This window comes from Ranitomeya imitator, chromosome 6 (genome assembly GCF_032444005.1).
Source record: "Ranitomeya imitator isolate aRanImi1 chromosome 6, aRanImi1.pri, whole genome shotgun sequence".
Classification (NCBI taxonomy): Eukaryota; Metazoa; Chordata; class Amphibia; order Anura; family Dendrobatidae; genus Ranitomeya; species Ranitomeya imitator.
Genome location: NC_091287.1, coordinates 197,167,482 through 197,189,012, shown reverse-complemented (window position 1 = coordinate 197,189,012; position 21,531 = coordinate 197,167,482). Strand labels below are relative to the sequence as shown.

At 43.3% G+C, this 21,531-nt stretch overlaps 1 protein-coding gene across 1 annotated transcript in view; it reads left to right on the top strand.

Moving 5' to 3' along the window:
• TRIO (trio Rho guanine nucleotide exchange factor) overlaps positions 1-21,531 on the top strand; it is a 2,940,676-nt gene that overhangs the window by 2,811,657 nt on the left and 107,488 nt on the right. The window contains 2 exon segments of the mRNA XM_069730426.1: positions 3,948-4,025; positions 19,478-19,663. Of these exon segments, the coding sequence (XP_069586527.1) occupies positions 3,948-4,025; positions 19,478-19,663 (264 nt within the window).

Here is a 21,531-nt window from a genome sequence, read left to right as displayed (position 1 = left end):
TGAAGCGTTCCAGAGTTATAACCTCATAAAGTGACAGTGGTCAGAATTGCAAAAATTGGCTTGGTCATTAAGTACCAAATTGGCTCTGTCACTAAGGGGTTAAAGCAACAACACTCTTGTTTAAAATCTACACCGCAAAACAAAAATAACTGCAGGAGTTCTCGGTCCACCCATCCCAAGTCGTGTCCACCTCCTTCTAGTCTCCGGTGGTTTCTTTCCCTGATGTTCCCTAGGCTAGTCAGTGGTCACTTGAACACCTTTGTGCTCTGTATATTTGAGGTCAATTGCTGACTAGTCTCACCCAGCTTCTCTGAATTAATTCCTATTGAAAGAAGTCAAATCCATCTAGTCGGCACATGACTGTAAGTATGCAAATTGCATAGTCGTAATCACATGACCACCGAATAGCACCGTGACTACCATGAAATCGTGTCAGTTTGAGCTCCGCAAACAGTTTGTGCTAATTCGTAGTGTGCACGTCCATATGATGTCACTCCTTGGCAGTCTGTAATTACATAGAGTGACTGCAGTCTTTTGTCCCAATTACAGTGACTGCAGTCTTTTGTTGCTGGACAACCCTTTTCTGTCATTGGATGTTCTGGCACGTTCAATGTCAGGTCACGTTCTTTGCTGAAGTTCAGTGTTGAGCTTCCATCCTTACCAGGCTGTGTTGTTCAGCCATCATTTGGCTCTAGCAGCAGTGGGTGTACCTAATCTCTACCAAGTACAGTTAACCTCTTAAATGCTACTCTAAATCTCTGGCAAAAGTTAGAGTTTGACCACTACATTGTATAATGCCCCCATCCATTTAAACCTTGTAAATTATTATTATTATTATTATTTATTTTTATAGCACCATTGATTCAATGGTGCTGTACATGAGAAGGGGTTACATACAAATTACAGATAAATAAGACTTTTTGTAAAAACATACTGCTGCCATATGCACCTATGAGTGGTGCTATTACTGACCTCTCAGTCCATATCACATGACCCTGGTTGCAGCCATCAACTTTCGGACTTCCTGGATTCCCCATACATGACCCAGTCGTATGCACCCCACAATTGACTGGGCTGTGGGCAGCGTTTCACCGCAGCCCAGTATCCAATGCATGCATTCCCTCGCTCTTCTGCTTTCATTCACCACAAGTGGCAAACACCGCCCACAGCCCAGTCAATCGAGGGGGGAGAGGGTGCATGCAACTGGGTCACACCTAGGGGAATCCAAGAAATCCGGAAGTTGACGTGGCATCGGCGGATGTCAACGGTGAATGCAGCCTGGGTCATGTGATGCAGAATGAGCAGTCAGCGTTAGCACCACTCACAGACACATATGGCGGCAGTATGTATCTACAAAATTACTTATTTACAAGGTTTAAATTGATGGAGGCATTATACAGTACAATGTAGTGGAAAACCACTTTAATGTGCGCAAAACGGGTGACATGTCATTCCACATGTCCATTGGCATCTCCATAATCTGATCGCAGGGTGCTGGCAGGTTGTCTTGGTATCCCAAGGTCTGCTAAAAAACCCTGTGCCTGCCATTATGTTACTCCTGCGAAGATGAGCATGTGGCTGCCATTCATAGGAGAACGTGATTTTTACTATACTTCAATACTGTGATATTGCAGTGTCTATAGAACAAGGAATCAGACAATAGCACTAATAGAACTTAAAAAAATAAAGTGAAAAATGTTTATAAAACATGTGAATTACTCCTCTTTTCCTCATAAAAAAATAAAGAAATAAGGATTTAAAAAATAAACATGTGGTATCACTGCGTCCATAAGAGTCCAATCTATCAAAATGTTAAATTAATTAACACAATCAGTATTTGCTGAAAAGAGAAAATAGAAATGCTAGTTTTATGGTTTTCTGTGATCACAACACCACAACAAAATACAAATAGAAACTATAAAATGTTATGGATTTTTTTCTACAAATTTTCAATTTTTTTTTCATCATCTAATTTAAAAAAAAAGAAAACTATATGTGGTTGGTATCATTGTAATTGTAGTGACCTGAAGGATCATATTGCCATGTATTTTTTACTGAAGAATGAACGTTGTAAAAACAAAACCCAAAAAACAATTGTGGAATTGCTTAGCATTTGGAAATTTTTGCCTATTTTCCAGGATATTGAATAGCAAAATGAATGTCATTCAAAACTACAGCTCACGCTGCAAAAAAGGAGCCATTATACAGCTATGTGCATGGAAAAAGAAAAAGTAATGGCTCTTGAACTAGGGGAGAAAGCTCAAAAATGGAAAATCACACATTTGTTAATGGATTAAAGTGACTGGTATTATTCAAAACTTAACTCATCTTTCAAAGACAAGCCCTAATGATGGAAAAAAATACAAAAATTGTGACTCTTAGAAGAAGAATGATTTAAAGTGACAAAATTCAGCACCATAATGTTTTGCAGTTAAAAACTGCTAAAGTCAAATCTTTCCTCTTGGCTGCTTTTTATTTATTTAAATCTATGCTATGTTTAAAAAGGAATGTGATAACATCTCTGAACAGGTTTCTTCTACAATATAGTGGTTACGGTATTACTTTTCTACATTGGAATGTTCTGATTATTAAAGAAGCACTCCCATAAAAAATTGTATCCTCTTAATATATTGCAGTAATATTATATAGCGCTGTTTACTTACAATTGCTAATTTTATCTTTCTACCCAGCTAATTGTTATCTATTCGATTTTGTCTATGACATCATGTGATTAAAAACTGAATAGCTGAATCTTTCTAAGCTTTACTGTATGTAGAAACAAGATATCAATTTTCCCTACATCATTGTACATCATTGCAAAAGTCCCTGTCCTGGGGGAGGAGTGGAGCAGCTCGGTCAGGAGTTAAAGAGGGGGATGACGCATTCAAGGAAAAGCAACTTCTTGTTCTACATAGAGAAGGGAAAACGTAAGAATTAGATGGGTAGAAAGGCAAAATGAGCTATTCTAAGTGCACAGAACTATATAATACGACGATTGCAGTATATTAAAGGGAACCTGTCAGTAAGATTGTACGCAGTAACCTACACACAGTGTCAGGTCGGCGCCATTATTCTGATTAAAATGACACCTTGGTTGATGAAATCCGTCTTGTGGCTGCTGTTTAATCTTTATTTTCACTTTTGAGTTAATGATATGCTCGTGCTGCAGGCGGCCTCTGGGGGGGAATGCGCATGTGTGGCTCTGTTTAGGTATTCATAATACAGCCTGCTGATAGGTCATTGATCCCTCAGTGACCTGTCCCCTAGTTTACATAATGAATATTATATGTACATTCTGACAAAAAAAACCTTCTGCAGGCAGGGGGCAGCCGTGGCACCTGCGCCGCAGCATAATCGCTTATGCACTGTTTTTATAAATAATGTTGTTGATGTTATCCTGATATTAAAATAAATCTATTTTAAAACGGCGCCCACTGAGTCTGCGCAGTAGTAGCTGTCGGTGTATATAGAAGTGGTCCAATAGCTGCTATTGTGCAGACCCCTGCGGCGCCATCTTGGAGGAAGACATTTTCTTTCTTCTCTAGCAAAATGGCGACACTGCAAAATAGCTGCTCTCTGATCACCTTTATATACACCGATAGCGGCTACTGCGCAGACTTGGCGGGCGCCATTTTAGAATTGATTTTTTTTTGTAATATCAGGATAACCTCAACCACATTAACTATAAACACAGTGCACATGCGATTATGCTGCAGTGCAGGTGCCATGGCTGCCCCCTGTCTGCAGAAGGGTTTTTTTCCAGTATGTTCATACAATATTCATTATGTAGAATGATAATTTTAATCAGTATAACGGTGCCATCCTGACACAGTATGTAGGTTCCCTTTAAGAGGGTAAACACTTTGATTTGAGGGATTATTACAAGTGTTGCTACTCGCATATCAGCGGAAACATAAATGAAATATATTTCTTTTTCTTGCTTTCAGAAAGCTGTTGAAGTTATGTGTGTTGTCCTGAAACGGTGTAACGACATGATGAATGTTGGACAGCTACAAGGGTTTGATGTAATGTTACTTTAATATTTATTATACCAGTATAAATTATTCTTTTATTATTACTAAAAAGGTTTTCTGTTGGTGTATGCTCAAATAATTGACATTAAAATAAATTGAAAAAAATTATGCATCAGGAGAAAAGAAAAATATTATTTTTCTAATCCATTTCAAGTTGTTTTCCAGTAAAAAAAATCACATTGATCACCTTTCATTAGAAATTAGAAGAACATAAGGGCTTAGGCATCAAACATACAGCTGGTATTGCAGGTGCTGGTTTGCTGTATGGGCTTTACATTTGTGACCTTTTCACTTTTTTAGTCAATGGAGTTTATTCTACTGTTGTTTAGGGTATTGAAGTTAATCTTCATTCGCACACGTGTTTTACCCATTATTATTTGCCCATAATCTTTTTATCCATGTCCAAGTCAGCCACTATTTGATATGTGTATTCTACATTTGTTACTACATACACGGTCTACCATTATTTAATAGGTTTGACAATTACTCTATTACAAGTGTGTCATGTTTTGCTTGTACAGTCCATTGGCTATTTTAATTGTTATTATACCATGTGTTTTTCTTGTCCTGAAATCTAGAAATAAATTTTGACTATGTATGGGTGACCCCTTTGTATTGGCATATTTCTTTTTCTTTCCTTTAAATATTTAACAGTTAAAAATGCACAATTATGGCTACATTCTATCACTGCTGTTACAAGCAGATGCTAGATGTGTATTACAACTGGTATTTGCTCTCTATGGGAGTTCAGCTCCTGAGCCTGCTCCATATATGCACATCCTGTCTGTGACAAACCATTATGTAAGGGTGCTCGAAGGGGTTTAATATTTTGTGCTATATGTTTAAGGGCGTAAAAATTTGTAGTTTGAAAATTGCAAATTTTGTCTTTGTTGTCACTAAATTTCTAATATTTTCACAAATAAATTCACATATTATTATTATTATCATTATTATTATTTATTATTATAGAGCCATTTATTCCATGGCACTTTACATGTGAGGAGGGGTATACACAATAAAATCAGGTACAATAATCTTGAACAATACAAGTTACAACTGGTACAGGAGCAGAGAGGACCCTGCCTGCGAGGGCTCACAATCTACAAGGGATGGGTGAGGATACAGTAGGTGAGGATAGAGCTGGTCGTGCAGTGGTTTGGTCGATCGGTGGTTACTGCAGGTTGTAGGCTTATTATATTATTATCAATCTAAATTCACCACAACCAAAATGTACAATGTGTTATGAAACAATTCCCACTAAGACTAAGGGCTCATTCAGATGAGTATCTAACTTTGTTGCACCTTGGCACATTACATGAAAGTGTGGGTCTTGGCTGGGGGTGTGGACTTTTGCTTTGAGAGCGCAGGCCGCTGGTTTGCCTCGACCAACTGTTGCACATCAATCAATGAAAGAGACTATCATTCAATAATAAACCTTTTGTTGAACAGGGATTTTGTAGGGAATATATAAAAGGCATAGCTGGTACCAAGTCTTATGATCGTTTCCTTTACAATTGAAGCATTTTCCCCACAGTTTCCTTTTTTAGTTTATTCCAGCCTTCTCTAAGGCTTCACGACTTCACCACAGCCCAGCTGATGAACAAGTGTTCTGCATCCTCTTTTTCCTTTAAGACGCCAGTATGACAGGTAATGCTGATGCTCTAGAGCTCTCTCCTGGGGCACATCCAAAGCTATAAGCTCTGTGTCTCCTGGCTAGGCGTCCTCTCCTTGGACTAGTTTCCGGAAGATCACACTGTCTCTTAGTTACTTATGCTTTGGATTTTGATATCCCTTCTCTTCAGTCTCCTCTCACTTAGGGTCACTCTAGAATGTGGCACTGCTCACATTGGACCTTTTGGCCACTCACTATTCACCCCATGCCCTATCTGACTCTCTGACAGTGACATATCACTTTCCCTTCCCCTTCTACTGTGGGCTAGTCTCAAACATTAACTCTAACTGTTCCTATGTTCCTATTGTCAAACTAAATACACTATCAATATTACTAACACCTTTAGCACACATCACAATTCACATTATACAGTACAGTCCACATTGCATAACATAACATATTACAACACAGAAAATTAAAACATACATTTCCCCCTCCTTTAACAATGGTTGTCCTCAGCCATCCGGACCTGTAATACACCAAATTATTATGACACCGGTTTGTACTCCTGTATGTTACTTAGAATTATCAGTTATTCCCCACAGTTATTGCCCACAGTTCCGAAGCCCAATTAGCACAGAAGTTTCCGAGCCGCTCTCCTACACATTTCTTAAGTTAACCAATGTCTCTTTCCATTCTCTGTGAACATGCCCTCTCTGTTAGGACCCTAAAAGTTATGACCATCTGAGATCATGTTACCGGTTTCGCAACCCAGCACCAGTCCATTGACTTAGTTTAATGTTACCGAACAATGACCTTTAGGCCAACAACACAGTCCAAGTTTAGCCCTCTTCACAGAGGGCACAGTCAATTGGTCCCCAATCAGTCAGCAAGACGGGCACACAGTCCTTTAAAGCAACATCCATCAGGTGGAGGAACAATCTTTGTAGTTATTGTCCAGTCCACATTATAGGCACACAGTCCTTAGAGCCATCATCCTCACTGGACAAGATTTAGTCCTTGACTGAACTTGCAGGACCCTCCAGCAGCTGCAGTGTCTCTTTAATCCAGCAGGAGAGTGTGCAACAGGTGCAGCAAATGAAGTAAATAAAAAAACTAATAAAAACAACTGTAGTCATTTGTGGCTATACGCACAAGGAGTCCTGGATACAGTTGAGTCGTCTACCCATTGCAGCTTTGGGCCTTTAGAACACAGGTTCAACCAGCTTACCATGGCCTGGCAAACTTCCGACTCCTTTTTGCTTGGCACAAGTTCCCAACTAGTGGTGCCCAACTCAGGTCTCCTTGTCCTCTACTCTCTGGACGTAGACTGCCAAGTGGACTCTCTAGGCCACATACACCATGGCCGGATTGGCCACTACCTCCAGCAGTCCCATGCTCTTGTCTTCTGTCGAGGGCCTGAAGAGACTTTATGCAGTCTCCCCACTGTTTTTCCTCACTTTACCCCCTGGAGGTGTGGCAGTCTGAGTCACTATTGTCTCTCACTGAGGCTGGATGGCTGGAGGTACTTTCTCTGCTGCCAACTGGATCCTGGAGACCGCGATCATGAACCAGTCCCTTGTCCCATCTTCCTTTAAGAACTGAACGCATTCAACCTCCTGCAGACTAGGCCTCTGCCACAGGGAGCTGGCGTTGACATAGATTTTGTGTCAGGTCTCCTCCTCCATTGTGAAGCCAAAGCTCTGTCCGTGTTCAAAGTGCACTATGGTCCCCCCGAGTCATCAGCTATGCAAATTATTTTCCCCCAGGCTGGTCTAGATGGGCCAGTACCCACCCTTTCCTCTCCTTTTTGTCTGATGGCTCCCACCATCCATTCTGCCTCAGTGACAAGAGGCTTCCCTCGAGGCGCAGGGACAGTCTTGGCGATGGAGACCTTGGAGAGATGTGGGGTCCTGGTCAGGGATAAGACCTTTTGCAGCGTTGGTGGAGAATCCAACTGGCATTGAGGCAACAAGGCTCTAAGTCATTCTGTCCGTCATTGAGCCAGAGGCCAAACCACTTTAGCTTCTGACAAAATGTTGAAGGACCGGGCTACTTTCTCCACAAAGCTGCCCGGCCTTGTCTCTTACTCCTTAACAGCCATAAGCCTCAGCCGCTCACTACATCCCGGTACTCCCCGGGTTCAGCTCCCTCCAGGATCTTTGGTCAGTCATGCTCTCTCTCTCACCTTCTTCGTTGTTCTCCCACAAAATGGCACCGTCCCTCTCGTTGCTGGAGGCCCATCACAGATCCACCTTTCACTGGGTGGGGTTTTCTCGGGTTCACCATTCCATTTCTTGATTGTTTCTACCCATTTTCCTGGGTCACACCCTACTGGGCCTTTTCTTTCCAATTCACTTTACATCAATGGCCACTCCCTCACCATCTTAAACCACTTAACTGTCACCATCTTCTACATAACTCAAGTCTTTCCCACACTATATTTCTTTTCCAGCTGCAAAACTAGATCCTGCCGACTACTCCACGTGTAACTTGGTACGGAGTGGTAGCCATGGGCGAGGCACTTGTCTCTTGTGACCCAACATATTTGAAAGTGGGGGTCCTGGCTGGGTGTGTGAACTTGTGCTGTGAAGGCAATATGCAGGCTGCATTTAACTGATGTTGCTGGATCACCTGGACCAGATGTTTCACAGATCAATTAGGAGACCACAATTCAAAAATAAACTTTTTACTGAATTGGAGAGGGGTACAAAGTCTTATGAAAATTTCCTTTACAACTCAAAGCATTTTCCACACAGTTTCCTTCCTTAGTTTACTCCAGTATTCTCTATGTCCACTTTTTCTCACTACTTTACCACAACCCAGCTTTAACACTACACTCATTTCTGATTAACAAGCATCCTTTACTTATTCTGCGTCCTCTTTTCTCTTTAAGGGGCTAGTATGGGCTTAAAATTTTAAAAAGGATATTCAGAAGTTAGTTAGCCCAAGTGCCATGATAGACTCACAATGAGGATGGCTTCCAAACTCTAATCATAGTCTGGATGACTGATTCAGACAGACCTATTGTGCTCAAAATTGCAGCTTCAAAAGCCACGCTGTCAAATTAAGAAATAAATTAGGATGCAAAAATGGATCCAGTGACAGAAGTTCCAGGCACTCCAGAAGAGCCCATGGGACATCCACCAGGACATTGATCACATCCGAATATCCGAATATCAAGCCCTCTGAGGCCAATCTCCAGCAATGAAAATGACTAGAACACCTTCTACCCTGATATTTTTGAGAAGTTTGGATAGAGGTGGAAAGAGATAAAGCAGAGTGGACTGGGACAGAGAGAAAACTAGGGCATCGACTGCAATTCCCTGTGGGTCCTGGTGACCTTGTCACAATTTTGGGCACTTTGTGATTTAGTCTGGATGCCAATACAGCTAAATCTGGCATACTCCATCGCCGACAGATCTGCCTGAACACCTCTGTGTGAAGAGCCCACTCTCCTGCAGGTAGGTGCTGGCGACTTAAAAAGTCTGCCTCCCCGTTGTCTACCCCTGGTAGATGAACTGCAGAGATTAGAGGAACTGCATGTGGGAAATTGTGACACAATTTCTTGCACTAGGTCACATCCAAGGATGCTTAACAGAGATACTTCCCTGTTTGTGCAATTTGATTAGCAATCTTGGCTAGTCCCAGATTCTTGGATCCTACCAACAAACTTTGTCGCAAATGCCTAGCCCATGTCTTAACCGCCTTGGAAACCCAAGTAGCAGAAAAGGCTTGACAAAGGGCAAAACTTCCTTCCTCAAAAGTGAACCTCGCCACAGACTCTATACGCCTGTCTGAAGGATCATTAAGCTCCTATAATCTCAGCAAGTGGCAGAGTGGTAACTTTGGATAAGAACCAGGAGTATTTTCAATCCGTGGAGTAGACCAAACGGCCACAATCTCTGCTGGGAAAGACGCTTCTCAAAGTGTCAGTCTGGGTGTTCACATGCTTTCTGCCACATCTCTGTTGCATGGTTAGAAAATTATCTAGCCATGCGCTTACCTCTCTTAAAGAAACCTGTTTCAGTAACGGGAGGGGTCGGTGCAGCTGTCACTCCCAGAGAGGCGTCCAATGCTGACAACAAACTATCCACCATTTCTCTTAGTTTTCCCAACTGATATGGATCTAGGATGGATTCTGAACTGGAACTGGAGCGCATCCCCTGGGAAGGGGAAAAAGAATCTGCGTGCCTCCCCTGTGAAGGTGACCGGGATGAGGAAGTATCCCATGGGCGTCTGGACCGCTTTCGTGATTGGCCATATTGGTGTGGGGTGCCTGGAGGATCTGACCCACTTACAGCGGTGATCAGAGTTCTCCTCAGCTGTCATAGCCCAAGACAAATATAACCCTGACCTACTAAAGCTGAGGGAACAGGTGTACGAGTAGCACCCCAGCAGCACCTACCTCCTGACAAGCTCCTGGTAACTACCACCCTAGGCCATAGAAGAGGGAGAGAGAAAGGGGATGGGGGAAACGGGCTTATGACAGGGATATGCTCACTTGTCCTGGAGCTTCAAATCCCCTTATCTTATTTTCCATGCTTACAGCTTTGTGGGACAGCGGCAAGAGCTAGTTGGCTTACAGACCTCCGCCCCAGTACGTGCACCGACTGTGTCAAGGTACAATGGTCTGGCCACATCAACGCGAGAGGATACGGACTAAATAATTACAGCCTGTACTCTCCGACACTACGTGGGTTAAAGAGTGCACAATTACACTATGTTACCCTGAGACATCAATCTGAAAAACAAAAAGTGGTTAGCACCTAACCTAAGACAGGTCTGAGACAGACCTTGCCTTTAACTAACACTATACTAAACTGAGGAAGTCTGGCTCCAGCAGGCAGGGTATTAATTGCATTATTAGTGTCAGCCTCCAGGTGGCAGCAGATTATCTCATGGTCCCTTAATAAGACGTACGAGAAAGGGTTATTTCCTTAGGGTACGTTCACATTTGCGTCTTGCGACGCAGCGTCACCGACGCAGCATACGACGCATTAGGAACGCACAATAAAACGCAACGTTTTCGATGCATGCGTTGTCAAACAATGATGTCATTTTCCACCCAATAGCATGACAAAAAGCCTTTATCTAGTGTCTAGACACTAGATAAAGACCACCAATGGATAGAAGAGGGTGAGTATAATGAAATTTTAGTATATATACCCCGGCATAGATAAATTCCTCCCATTTTGCGTGTTTTCAGCATCAAGATGGAGCGTCCCATGGAGAGTATCTACCTCAATATGGAGCTGGATTTTGCCATTGCTATTGCTTACGCTATCGCCTGTCATGAACAAAGGAAAAGAGATAAACAACGGAGAAGGAGTCATCGGCGCTTTTGGCTACACCCTATAGTGGAAGTCCGAGAGAGTCGTGGAGCCTACCATTGTTTGTTTGGCGAGCTAAATGACAACCTGGAAAAATATTTTGAGTATACCAGGATGTCTCAAAACAGCTTCCGCTATCTGCTGCGTCTGGTGGAAGGAGACATTACCAGGAAGGACACGCAGCTCCGGAGATCAATTTCCACCGAGGAACGTCTGCTGGTGACTCTACGGTACGTAATGTAGCTATTTGAAGGACTTTATGTAGTTCTGCCCTTTTTTTAAATAACCTTTTTTTTGGGGGGGCGGTGGAGGAGGGATGGAAAATGTAATTTTATTTTATAACAATGTACTTTAATTAATTAAATGTATTTATTTTTCTTCTTGTCAGTTTCCTGGCAACCGGAGAGACCTTGAGATCCCTGCAATTCCAGTTTCGGATTGGAGTCTCCACACTTTCGGGTATTATTACCGACACATGCCGCGCATTGTGGGACAATCTCCGTGAGGAATTTTTACCAATCACAACTACAGCGTTATGGGAGGCCAACGCCCAAAAATTTGACCAACTGTGTTCTTTCCCTAACTGTATTGGAGCAGTGGATGGGAAGCACATTAGGATTACAAAGCCTGCAAGAAGTGGATCTCTTTTTTTCAATTACAAAAAATACTTTTCCACCGTGCTCATGGCAATTGCTGGTGCGGACTGCAGGTTTCTCGCCGTGGACATTGGAGCGTTTGGCCGTGCAAATGATTCACGGACATTTAAGGAGTCTGATATGGGCCAAAGATTATATGAGAACAATTTTAATTACCCCCAGCCACGACCTCTTCCCAACACCGAAGGCCCGGCCATGCAATTTGTTGTGGTTGGTGACGAGGCTTTTCAAATGTGTGCCAACCTACTGAAACCGTACTCCAGTCGGGGCTTGGACCACACAAAAAGAATTTTTAATTATCGACTGTCCAGGGCCAGAAGAACTGTGGAGTGCGCCTTTGGAATCCTTGTCTCCAAATGGCGGATTTTAGGATCCGCCATTAATCTGAAAATTGAGACAGTTGATCAGGTGGTGAAGGCTTGTGTGGTTCTCCACAATTATATTATTGCTAAAGAGAGAGTCAACGTGGAACTAGATGAACCCATACCAAACCCATTGCCCGATTTCCAAGATCATCCTCTGAGGACAACTTTGCAAATTGCTCAGATGAGGGATCGATTTGCTTCATATTTTGTTTCAGATGTTGGCCGTGTGTCATGGCAAGATCAAATGGTTTAATGTAGAAACAGTATTTCATTCTGCTGAAACTGTAACTAAATTTATTGTGCCTTTCCGTTTTCCAAAAAAATGCTCCCCTATGTTACAATGTTGTTGCCAATAAAAAATTTTTTAAACAAATCCAATGTTCTATAACCAAATTTGTGTACACTAAAATGTAGGTATGTGAGCACCAGTTACCACATTGACTCTGACAAAACAACCAAATTGTTCACATAGCCGTGTGTTCCATAGTTTTACACGCGAACATGATCGGCTCCCACCTTGTCAAGCAATTAATCTTCAAAAGTATTCTAATAAGCATCATTGGTGGTGCGGAAAAGTGCTATCGTACAGATGATAGTATATAACCCTCGGCATACACCCACCATCCATGGACAATATGGATAACTGCCAGTACTCAACTAGAACAACCAAATAAAATGCAGTCACTGAATCCAATAAAAGTATCTTTATTACAAAAACAGTCTAAAATTAACATACAATAAACCAGACAAATAATGAAAGATAAGACCAGCAGATGACAAATTACATGCCATAGGCATCATAAAAGAGCAGTCACCCAAGGTACGGTGACCCTAGTAATGGTCAGGACCACCCAGCTGGCATAACAACGCATACATAGCCTCATATCAACTACCTACTGCTCATACAATTATCAGCAGAACTACCACAGACATGGCTAAATAGTATCATGCAAACTGCACCAAAGATGTAAAGTGAGGCATGTGGACACAGTGGCCCACTGTGCGTGTTACCTGCTGTAATGGATCCGGTAATGGGGCCCCTGAGGAAGGTACAGCTACCGAAACGCGCGCCGGGGTGTCCCGGTGTCCCCTGTGCTGGTCCGGATCCATTACAGCAGGTAACACGCACAGTGGGCCACTGTGTCCACATGCCTCACTTTACATCTTTGGTGCAGTTTGCATGATACTATTTAGCCATGTCTGTGGTAGTTCTGCTGATAATTGTATGAGCAGTAGGTAGTTGATATGAGGCTATGTATGCGTTGTTATGCCAGCTGGGTGGTCCTGACCATTACTAGGGTCACCGTACCTTAGGTGACTGCTCTTTTATGATGCCTATGGCATGTAATTTGTCATCTGCTGGTCTTATCTTTCATTATTTGTCTGGTTTATTGTATGTTAATTTTAGACTGTTTTTGTAATAAAGATACTTTTATTGGATTCAGTGACTGCATTTTCTTTGGTTGTTCAAGCAATTAATCTTGCAGAATATTTGCATATGGAACCTGGCATCATGGAGCGTGATGGCTGAAGCAGGTTTTCTGCCGCTGCATGTGCCACGGCTGTGTGACAGGCACTACACAAGCATGGCGATGCCAACAAATAGGCCTTGGATGTGCATGTGTTCTGCCTGTCACACAGCCTCAGAACATGTGGCTGCAGATCATAATCCGCACTCCATGAAGCCGGGGCCCATATGCTACTAGTCTGCAAGTGTTTTCCTTGACAAGGAGGGAAACGATCATGTTCGCTCAACTCTAGTGAGTTAACACTATGAACTCAGGATGCTGGAATACGTCCAGAGTCAAATAGTGGCGACACTTGGCCACGTGAACATTGCTACCACCTCACCTGACCAATAACCTTAAGGTACCGTTACACTAAACGATTAACCAACGATCACGACCAGCGATACGACCTGACCGTGATCGTTGTTAAGTCGTTGTGTGGTAGCTGGAGAGCTGTCACACAGACAGCTCTCTCCAGCGACCAACAATGACGAAGTCCCCGTGTAACCAGGGTAAACATCGGGTTACTAAAGCGGCCCTGCGCTTTAGTAACCCGATGTTTACCCAGGTTACCAGTGAAGACATCGCTGGATCAGTGTCACACACGCCGATCCAGCGATGACAGTGGGTGATCTGCGACCAAAAAAAGGTGCTGATCATTCGCAGCGACCTATGGTCTCCCAGCAGGGGCCTGATCGTTGGTCGCTGTCACACATAACGATTTGTTAACGATATCGTTGCTACGTCACAAAAAAGCAACGATATCGTTAACGAAATCGTTATGTGTGACGGTACCTTTACAGTAGGTTTGGAAAATTGATATATTTTTTAATCCTCTTTGTGTTTGTAACATCTCATAGTACAATGAGAGACAGCCCAAAAAAATTTACAACAAACTGGATAACATTGTGTCAGACATTGCAGATATGAGGTGTTAAAAACACAAGATTTATGTATACGGCGCACGGTGTGAGTTGGTGCAAACTTTATTTTAGACCAAGAAACTACGATGTTGTTATCAAAATAACAATTTTATTTAGGGATGAAACAAAAAGAAAAATGGGTAAAGTTTCTTAAGGGGTTGGAACTTCCGCGATTACGGGGGATTGATATCCACCAGTTTGGGAGTGGGTGGAGGAGGAGGAGGAGCAGGAACCACCATACAGCAAAACACTCGAGGGTATGCCGACGTCTGACCACCCTGTGGTCGATGGTGGCGAGATTGCCAACACAGGAGGTGAGGGAGGAGGCACGACCAGTGTCCTTGGCACTGTGGACTGGCTCTGGCTACTACTGCTCCGGCTAGACCCCGGCCGAGAGCTTGGTGTTGCTATTGGAGCAGCCAGAGCCGCCGTAGATGTTACAGTTTTCGCCCGTTTTCTTCTCTCTCCCTCTGGGTGTTGTTCTGCCTGGCGTCTTTGTGGCCTTGAAGGCCTGGCAGGAGCAGGACTTTGGGGCTCGGTTCTATGGTGTCGGTGGCGGTGGCCCTCGGCATGCGGAGCTCTGTGTGGGTGCTTTGCAGCAGGAGTCGGAGTCATGCTAGCCAGCGATGGTACTGCGGGCATTGTAGTCGCTGACTGCATGACCCGAGCCTGCTGCAGAGCAGTCACGTACGCATTGTTGCAGGCCTGCATCACCGAAATCTGGAGTTCCGGCATAAGATGTTCCAACATGCCCTTCGCAATGGCACTAAAGAAATGTTTTGCCGGCCTCGAGAGCTCGGATTCCATTGTTTGAAGGCACCGGTTGATATTGGACAGAGCTGTGTCCAATCTATCGCCCAGCGCCTTGAAACAATTCTGGAAGACCGTGCTCAAATGCAAAAATTCGGGCATTAGCGGCCTGTCCGAGGCCCGCTGACGCTGTCGGGAATACCCGAAGGAAGGAGCGCCAGTGGCCTCGGACAGGGGAACATCTGATGGACCGGCTGCCGGTTCTCCAGATGGTGGTGCAAGCCTACTCTCGCTGTGGGATGGCTGTGACGGGTCAGATGGCGATTCACGAAGGACCGCTCCAGAGGGCCGAACAGGCTCGAGGGTGCTGCTGTGTGTTCTGTGAAAACAAAAGGAAAACATTAGTATACAAAATAAAACATTTCACATTCGCCAACATTGCATCACACACTATAAAATTATAATTTGGCCTTTTATGTAAAGGGTCAGTTCCGTCTGTCAGTCCTAACGGTATTAATTCGCTGATTGTTACGGCCAGCTGCCTGTCATGGCTGACGCAAACAATCAGCGCCGGGCACAGTCGTGAATAAAATGGCCGCTCCTTACTCCCCGCAGTGAATGCCTGTCGCCCGCATACTCCCCTCTCTCAGCGTTAAACACTTACCGGCGGTAACCGTTGCCGCCGTTAAGGATGTAACCAAATTTTTACTATTGACACTGCCTATGCCGCATCAATATTAAAAATTGATAAAAAAAAAAATTTTTAAATTACCATGCTATACTCAGCCATGGTTGGCGTTTTTAACGGCCGCCATGGTTTACGCTTATCGTTGGAACTGCCATGACGTCACGGTCATGTGACCGAGACATCATCACAGGTCCTGCAATCAGACCAACCCTGGGAACAGAACCTGCCGCGGACTAGAAAGTCTCCCGTGTGTATTATTTTAACGTTTTATTGGAAACTGTGATAATCCAGGATGGGCAATATACTACGCCACAATGAAATATTGCACGTGGCTGGCCAATCTACTATGTGTCTGTGTGCTGTATACTGGGCAATGTAATAAATGGCTAGGCAAAAACTATGTGGCTGGGGAATATACTACGTGAATAGGCATGTTGTTCAATACCCGATGTGTGGGAATTGGTAAATACTTACTGTCGGCGGGCAAGGACCGGTCTCAGGAACTGAAGAATTCTGTTATACTTGTATGTTGATGTCCTTGCCGCAGCAGCACCACTACGAGTCTGTCCCTCCTTTTTCAGGCCCCGATTGAAACGGTCCTTCATGGAGCGCCATCTGGTCTTCAATTTTTTGACTGTGAAAAAGTCAAACAAAAAAATTAAGGTTGAGAGAAACTTTTTTATTTGATACGCAACCGTGTGCGATGCCACAAAAGTAGAACACATCACAGACGGTTGTGTATCCTGGCCTGATGGATCAGAGCGGAATTTCCGCAATACTTACCAAATTTATCTTTGTCCGTGGGTGAAGCGCTGTCAAAGCCATCCCACAGCGATTTGGCCACCTCAGCCCACATACGTCTCAACACCACATGGTCAGCGTGCCGGGGGTCACGGCTGTCCCACAACGGGCCTCGCTCCTGGATAGATGCGACCATGATGTCGATGTCAATGTCATCTTGGTCCTGTTGTGAAACCTAGAATAATTGGAAAACATTAATGTTTGCAATATAAATAAAATTTGGTCTCCCTCCCCCACCACCCCCACAAAAAAAAAATTAAAAAAAGGAATTAAAAAAAAAAATTTAATAGGTTGTTTGAAAAAAAACTTACTCGCCATCTTGCCACCACATCTTGGCCCCGTGGACGCTGCTCCTGCTGCATCTGTTCCTCCTCACTTGAAGAAGCCTGGAAAATAGTTTTAAAAAATTGAGTGACACGTCTACAAATGACACCAAATAGTAAGCAACAGTAGATCATGTACTCACCTGACTCCCCAGTGGTGTGGTGTGGCTCGAGTCGCTGGCCATTTTAATAATTTGATGAAATTCTGAAATGAAAAAAAAATAATTATTTTACTATGTACAATACAGAGGAACATATAGGAAAATATCAAGAAATCCATACATTAACATTACGACCACAACGAACAGTGCACTCATAGTACAATGCCAACTGAACTAGCGCTGAGCAAACAACACCGCCATACATTGAAATAAAAAACAATGGCAGAGACGACACAATGCCAGAGTATAGCAAAAGCATAATACCAGTCCCAGGAAAGATAAGAAAACAAATAAACAACAGACCCTATGTACTAATCCAAAAAGACACAGATTTTTTTTAACCAAATTTTGACAACATTGATTTCCAAAAGGCACAAGAAAAGGCAAACCATAACGCCATACGTTACTATAGAAAAAATAAAAAATATAAAAAGAGTACGGCTACATAGGAAGCCCTGAAATTCAACAGAAAACATTTCTATTAAAAAAAAAACACAGTGGAACAACCGCATGCACGGAACAAACAAAACAGCACAATAGATTTCAGAAAAAAAATAACAACCCAAAAAAAAAAAAGGAAAGAAACGTCAATCCTGGATACACCACCATACTTTACAATAAAACCAACATGGCCGGAGACAATGAAACACCATAACGCCAGAAATATACACCACAACCAGAATACAAAACACACACCCCCAAAAAAAATTGAAAAGAAAAGTCAATCCTGGAAAGACCACCATACTTTACAATAATCAACAAGGCCAGAGACAATGAAACGCCATCATATACGCCATACATCACAACCAGAATAAAAATACACCAATGTCTTTACACAACCACAGTGCAGAACATACACAACTTGCAAAAAAACTATTTAAAAATAAAACATGTAGAAAATGCGCAGAATCATTCTATACTTACATCTCTTGAAAGCAGATGATGAGGTCTGGTCTCTTGGTATGCTGCAGGACAAGTGACAAAAACAATGCAAACTTTTGTTTATATATGGGGGATGTTTTTTCACTGTCTAGACACAGTCTAGACAATTTTTGGGTAATTTTATTTAACGACGCATGCGTCGCACAACGCATGCACGACGCACGCACTTGCGTCCCGTGCATTGTCAATTGGTTTCAATGGGGATTGTAACGCAATTACGACACACAGGCGACGCAAGTGCGACGCACGCGTGTGACGGGGTGTACGGCAGAGCAAGAAGGGACAACAGGCCGAGGGATGATTCAACAGATTTATTATCAAGAATGCTGGAACAACACATGCAGGTAGATCTACAGAGTCCACAATTAGTCCAATGGAACATATTCGGGGGCACCTCCCGATAATCCTTGTGCCAGGTAACAAAGCAATAGTCCACAATTAGTCCAAGGGAACATATTCGGGGGCACCTCCCGATAATCCTTGTGCCAGGTAACAAAGCAATAGTCCACAATTAGTCCAAGGGATCCCAAAACAATCCCACGAATGACGAGATATGTCCTCAGCTCAAGTCTCGCCCCGTTCGCTTCCGCAGTCACAGCTGGACATGGGGTCTTGCCTCAGCTAAGAATCCCCACTCCTTCTCCTTCAAGGATCAACTCACATCTGATCTCAAAATAAGAATGGATTGTCTGAGCTCCTGGTATCCGCCCATGAAGGGGGGTAGGGGTCACACCTTCTATTCAATGGTTGGGTCCACCAGAAGATTCTAGACTGGTTGGCTCCATGTAGTCTATGTAGTATGTACATTTGACTAGCCACCTGCTGTGAGGAAGAATGGCTATTCTTTCACTAGTGGTGTTGACAAAGCTTAATTACATTATAGCTTAGGGCTGCAAGTATTGGGGGAAGGAGACATATTGTTACAGGCGAACTCCCAGCACAAGAAAATACACAAATTACAGCTAATAGAAACCAGAGAACAGTTACATACATCAAATGGCATATTATTCAAATACAGGACAGGGCAAAAGTACATATCATGACAACGTGTTTTTACGACGCTACAAAACTGCAACATGTAGCGTCGCCCGCGCCCCGCCAGGTGCGGCCAAACGATGCATGCGTCGTGCGTTGCACCAAAACGCATGACAACGCATGTTCATGTGTCCCCAATATTAAAGATAGGGACGCATGCGTCGTTATGCGTCGACGACGCTGCGTCGCAAGACGCTAATGTGAACGTAGCCTTAATTGTTTTTTAAAATATTTTCCTTGCCTTTTTTCCATTGATACCAAATCAAAAACATTATCCCATGCTTCTGTACATTAATAGTAGTGATTTTTGTCAATTTAAAATTAACTCTTCTTTCAATCCAAGCAGGGCAAAATTGTAACTCAAGGAAAGCTGCTCCTTCAAGATTTATTTCTTGTCCGTAATCAAGATGCAGGCCTGCACTGCAAAGAAAGACGGGTCTTTTTGTTTGAACAAATAGTTATCTTCAGTGAACCTTTGGATAAAAAAAGAGGTTTTTCAACGCCAAGCTTTTTATTTAAAAATAGTATTAAGGTAAGTAATATCACATGTCATAATTTAAAAAAACAATCATTATGTTACATATATAGATAAGATATAACATCATATTTAATTAACCCACACCTTGACATAGTAGTTGTGGAGAGCCTTAAAGAGGTTGCATTTTGTAGAAAAGCGAAAGGCAGCATTCACCAATTCCTTGTAGCTGAGGCAATGTGCACACGTTGCAGATTTCCTGCGGATCCGCAGCATTGTTTTCAGCGCTGAAACGCTGCAGATCCGCAAGTGTAATGGGGATAAAAATGCTGTGCTAATTTGTGCGCACTAATAACGCAGCAGATTCAAAAAAGGACCATGTGTTAGTTGTCGATTTCCCGCCGATGCACAGGTGAAATCTCAAACCACATCATCTGGCAGTGTGATGATGGCTTGGGCATGCATGGCTGCCAGAGGCACTGGGTCACTAGTGTTTATTGATGATGTGACACAGGACAGAAGCAGCCGAATTAATTCTGAGGTATTCAGAGACATACTGTGTGCTCAGATCCAGCCAAATGCAGCAAAACTGATTGGTCGTTGTTTCATACTACAGATGGACAATGACCCAAAACATAAAGCCAAAGCAACCCAGGAGTTTATTAAAGCAAATAAGTGGAATATTCTTGAATGGCCAACTCAGTCACCTGATCTCAACCCAATTGAGCATGCATTTAACTTGTTAAAGATTAAACTTCAGACAGAAAGGCCCACAAACAAACAGCAACTGAAAACCAACAGAGTGAAGGCCTGGCAGAGCATCAAAAAGTAGGAAACACAGTGTCTGGTGATGTCCATGAGTTCAAGACTTCAGGCAGTCATTGCCCACAAACTGTTTTCAACCAAGTACTAAAAATGAACATTTTATTTAAAATTATTGAATCTGTCTAATTACTGTTGGTCCCTTCAAAAGCAGGGTGGCACATGTTAAGGTGCTGAAACTCCTAAATCCTTCATCAATTTTAATGTGGATACCCTCAAATGAATGCTGAAAGTCTGAACTTAAACTGCATCGGAATTGTTTTGTTTAAAATTCATTGTGGTAATGTCTATAACCAAAATTAGAAAAATGTTGTCTGTGTCCAAATATATATGGACCCAACTGTGTGTATATATATAGAGAGAGAGAGAGAGAGAGAGAGAGATGTACAGTATCTATAGATATACAGTGCCTTGTGAGGCAACCAAGTATTACCATATATACTCGAGTATAAGCCGAGATTTTCAGCCCAAATTTTTGGGCTGAAAGTGCCCCTCTCGGCTTGTACTTGAGTCACGGTGGGCGGCAGGGTCGGCGGGTGAGGGGGAGAGGGCGCTGAGGCATACTCACCTAGTCCCGGCGCTCCTGATGCTCCCCCTGCCTGTCACACTGTCTCCGGGTGCTGCAGCTCTTCCCCTCTTCAGCGGTCACGTGGGACCGATCAATAAAGAAATGAATATGGACTCCACTCCCATAGGGGTGGAGCCGCATATTCATTCCTCTGAGCGGTGCCAGTGACCGCTGACAGGAAGAGCTTGCGGCACCCAGAGACAGTGTGACAGGCAGGGGCAGCGTCAGGAGAGCCGGGACTAGGTGAGTATTTTATATTCACCTGTCCGCATTCCACACGCCGGGCGCCGCTCTGTCTTCGCGTCCTCTTGCACTGACTGTTTAGGTCAGAGGGCGCGATGACGTACTATTGTGCACGGCGCCCTCTGCCTGATCAGTCAGTGCAGAAAGACGCCGGGACCAGACGCTGAAGAGCTGCAAGCAAGAGAGGTGATTATGGCATTTTTTTTTTATTATTGCAGCAGCAGCAATGGCACAGCTTTATAAGGAGCATCTATGGGGCAATAATGAACGGTGCAGAGCACTATATGGCAGA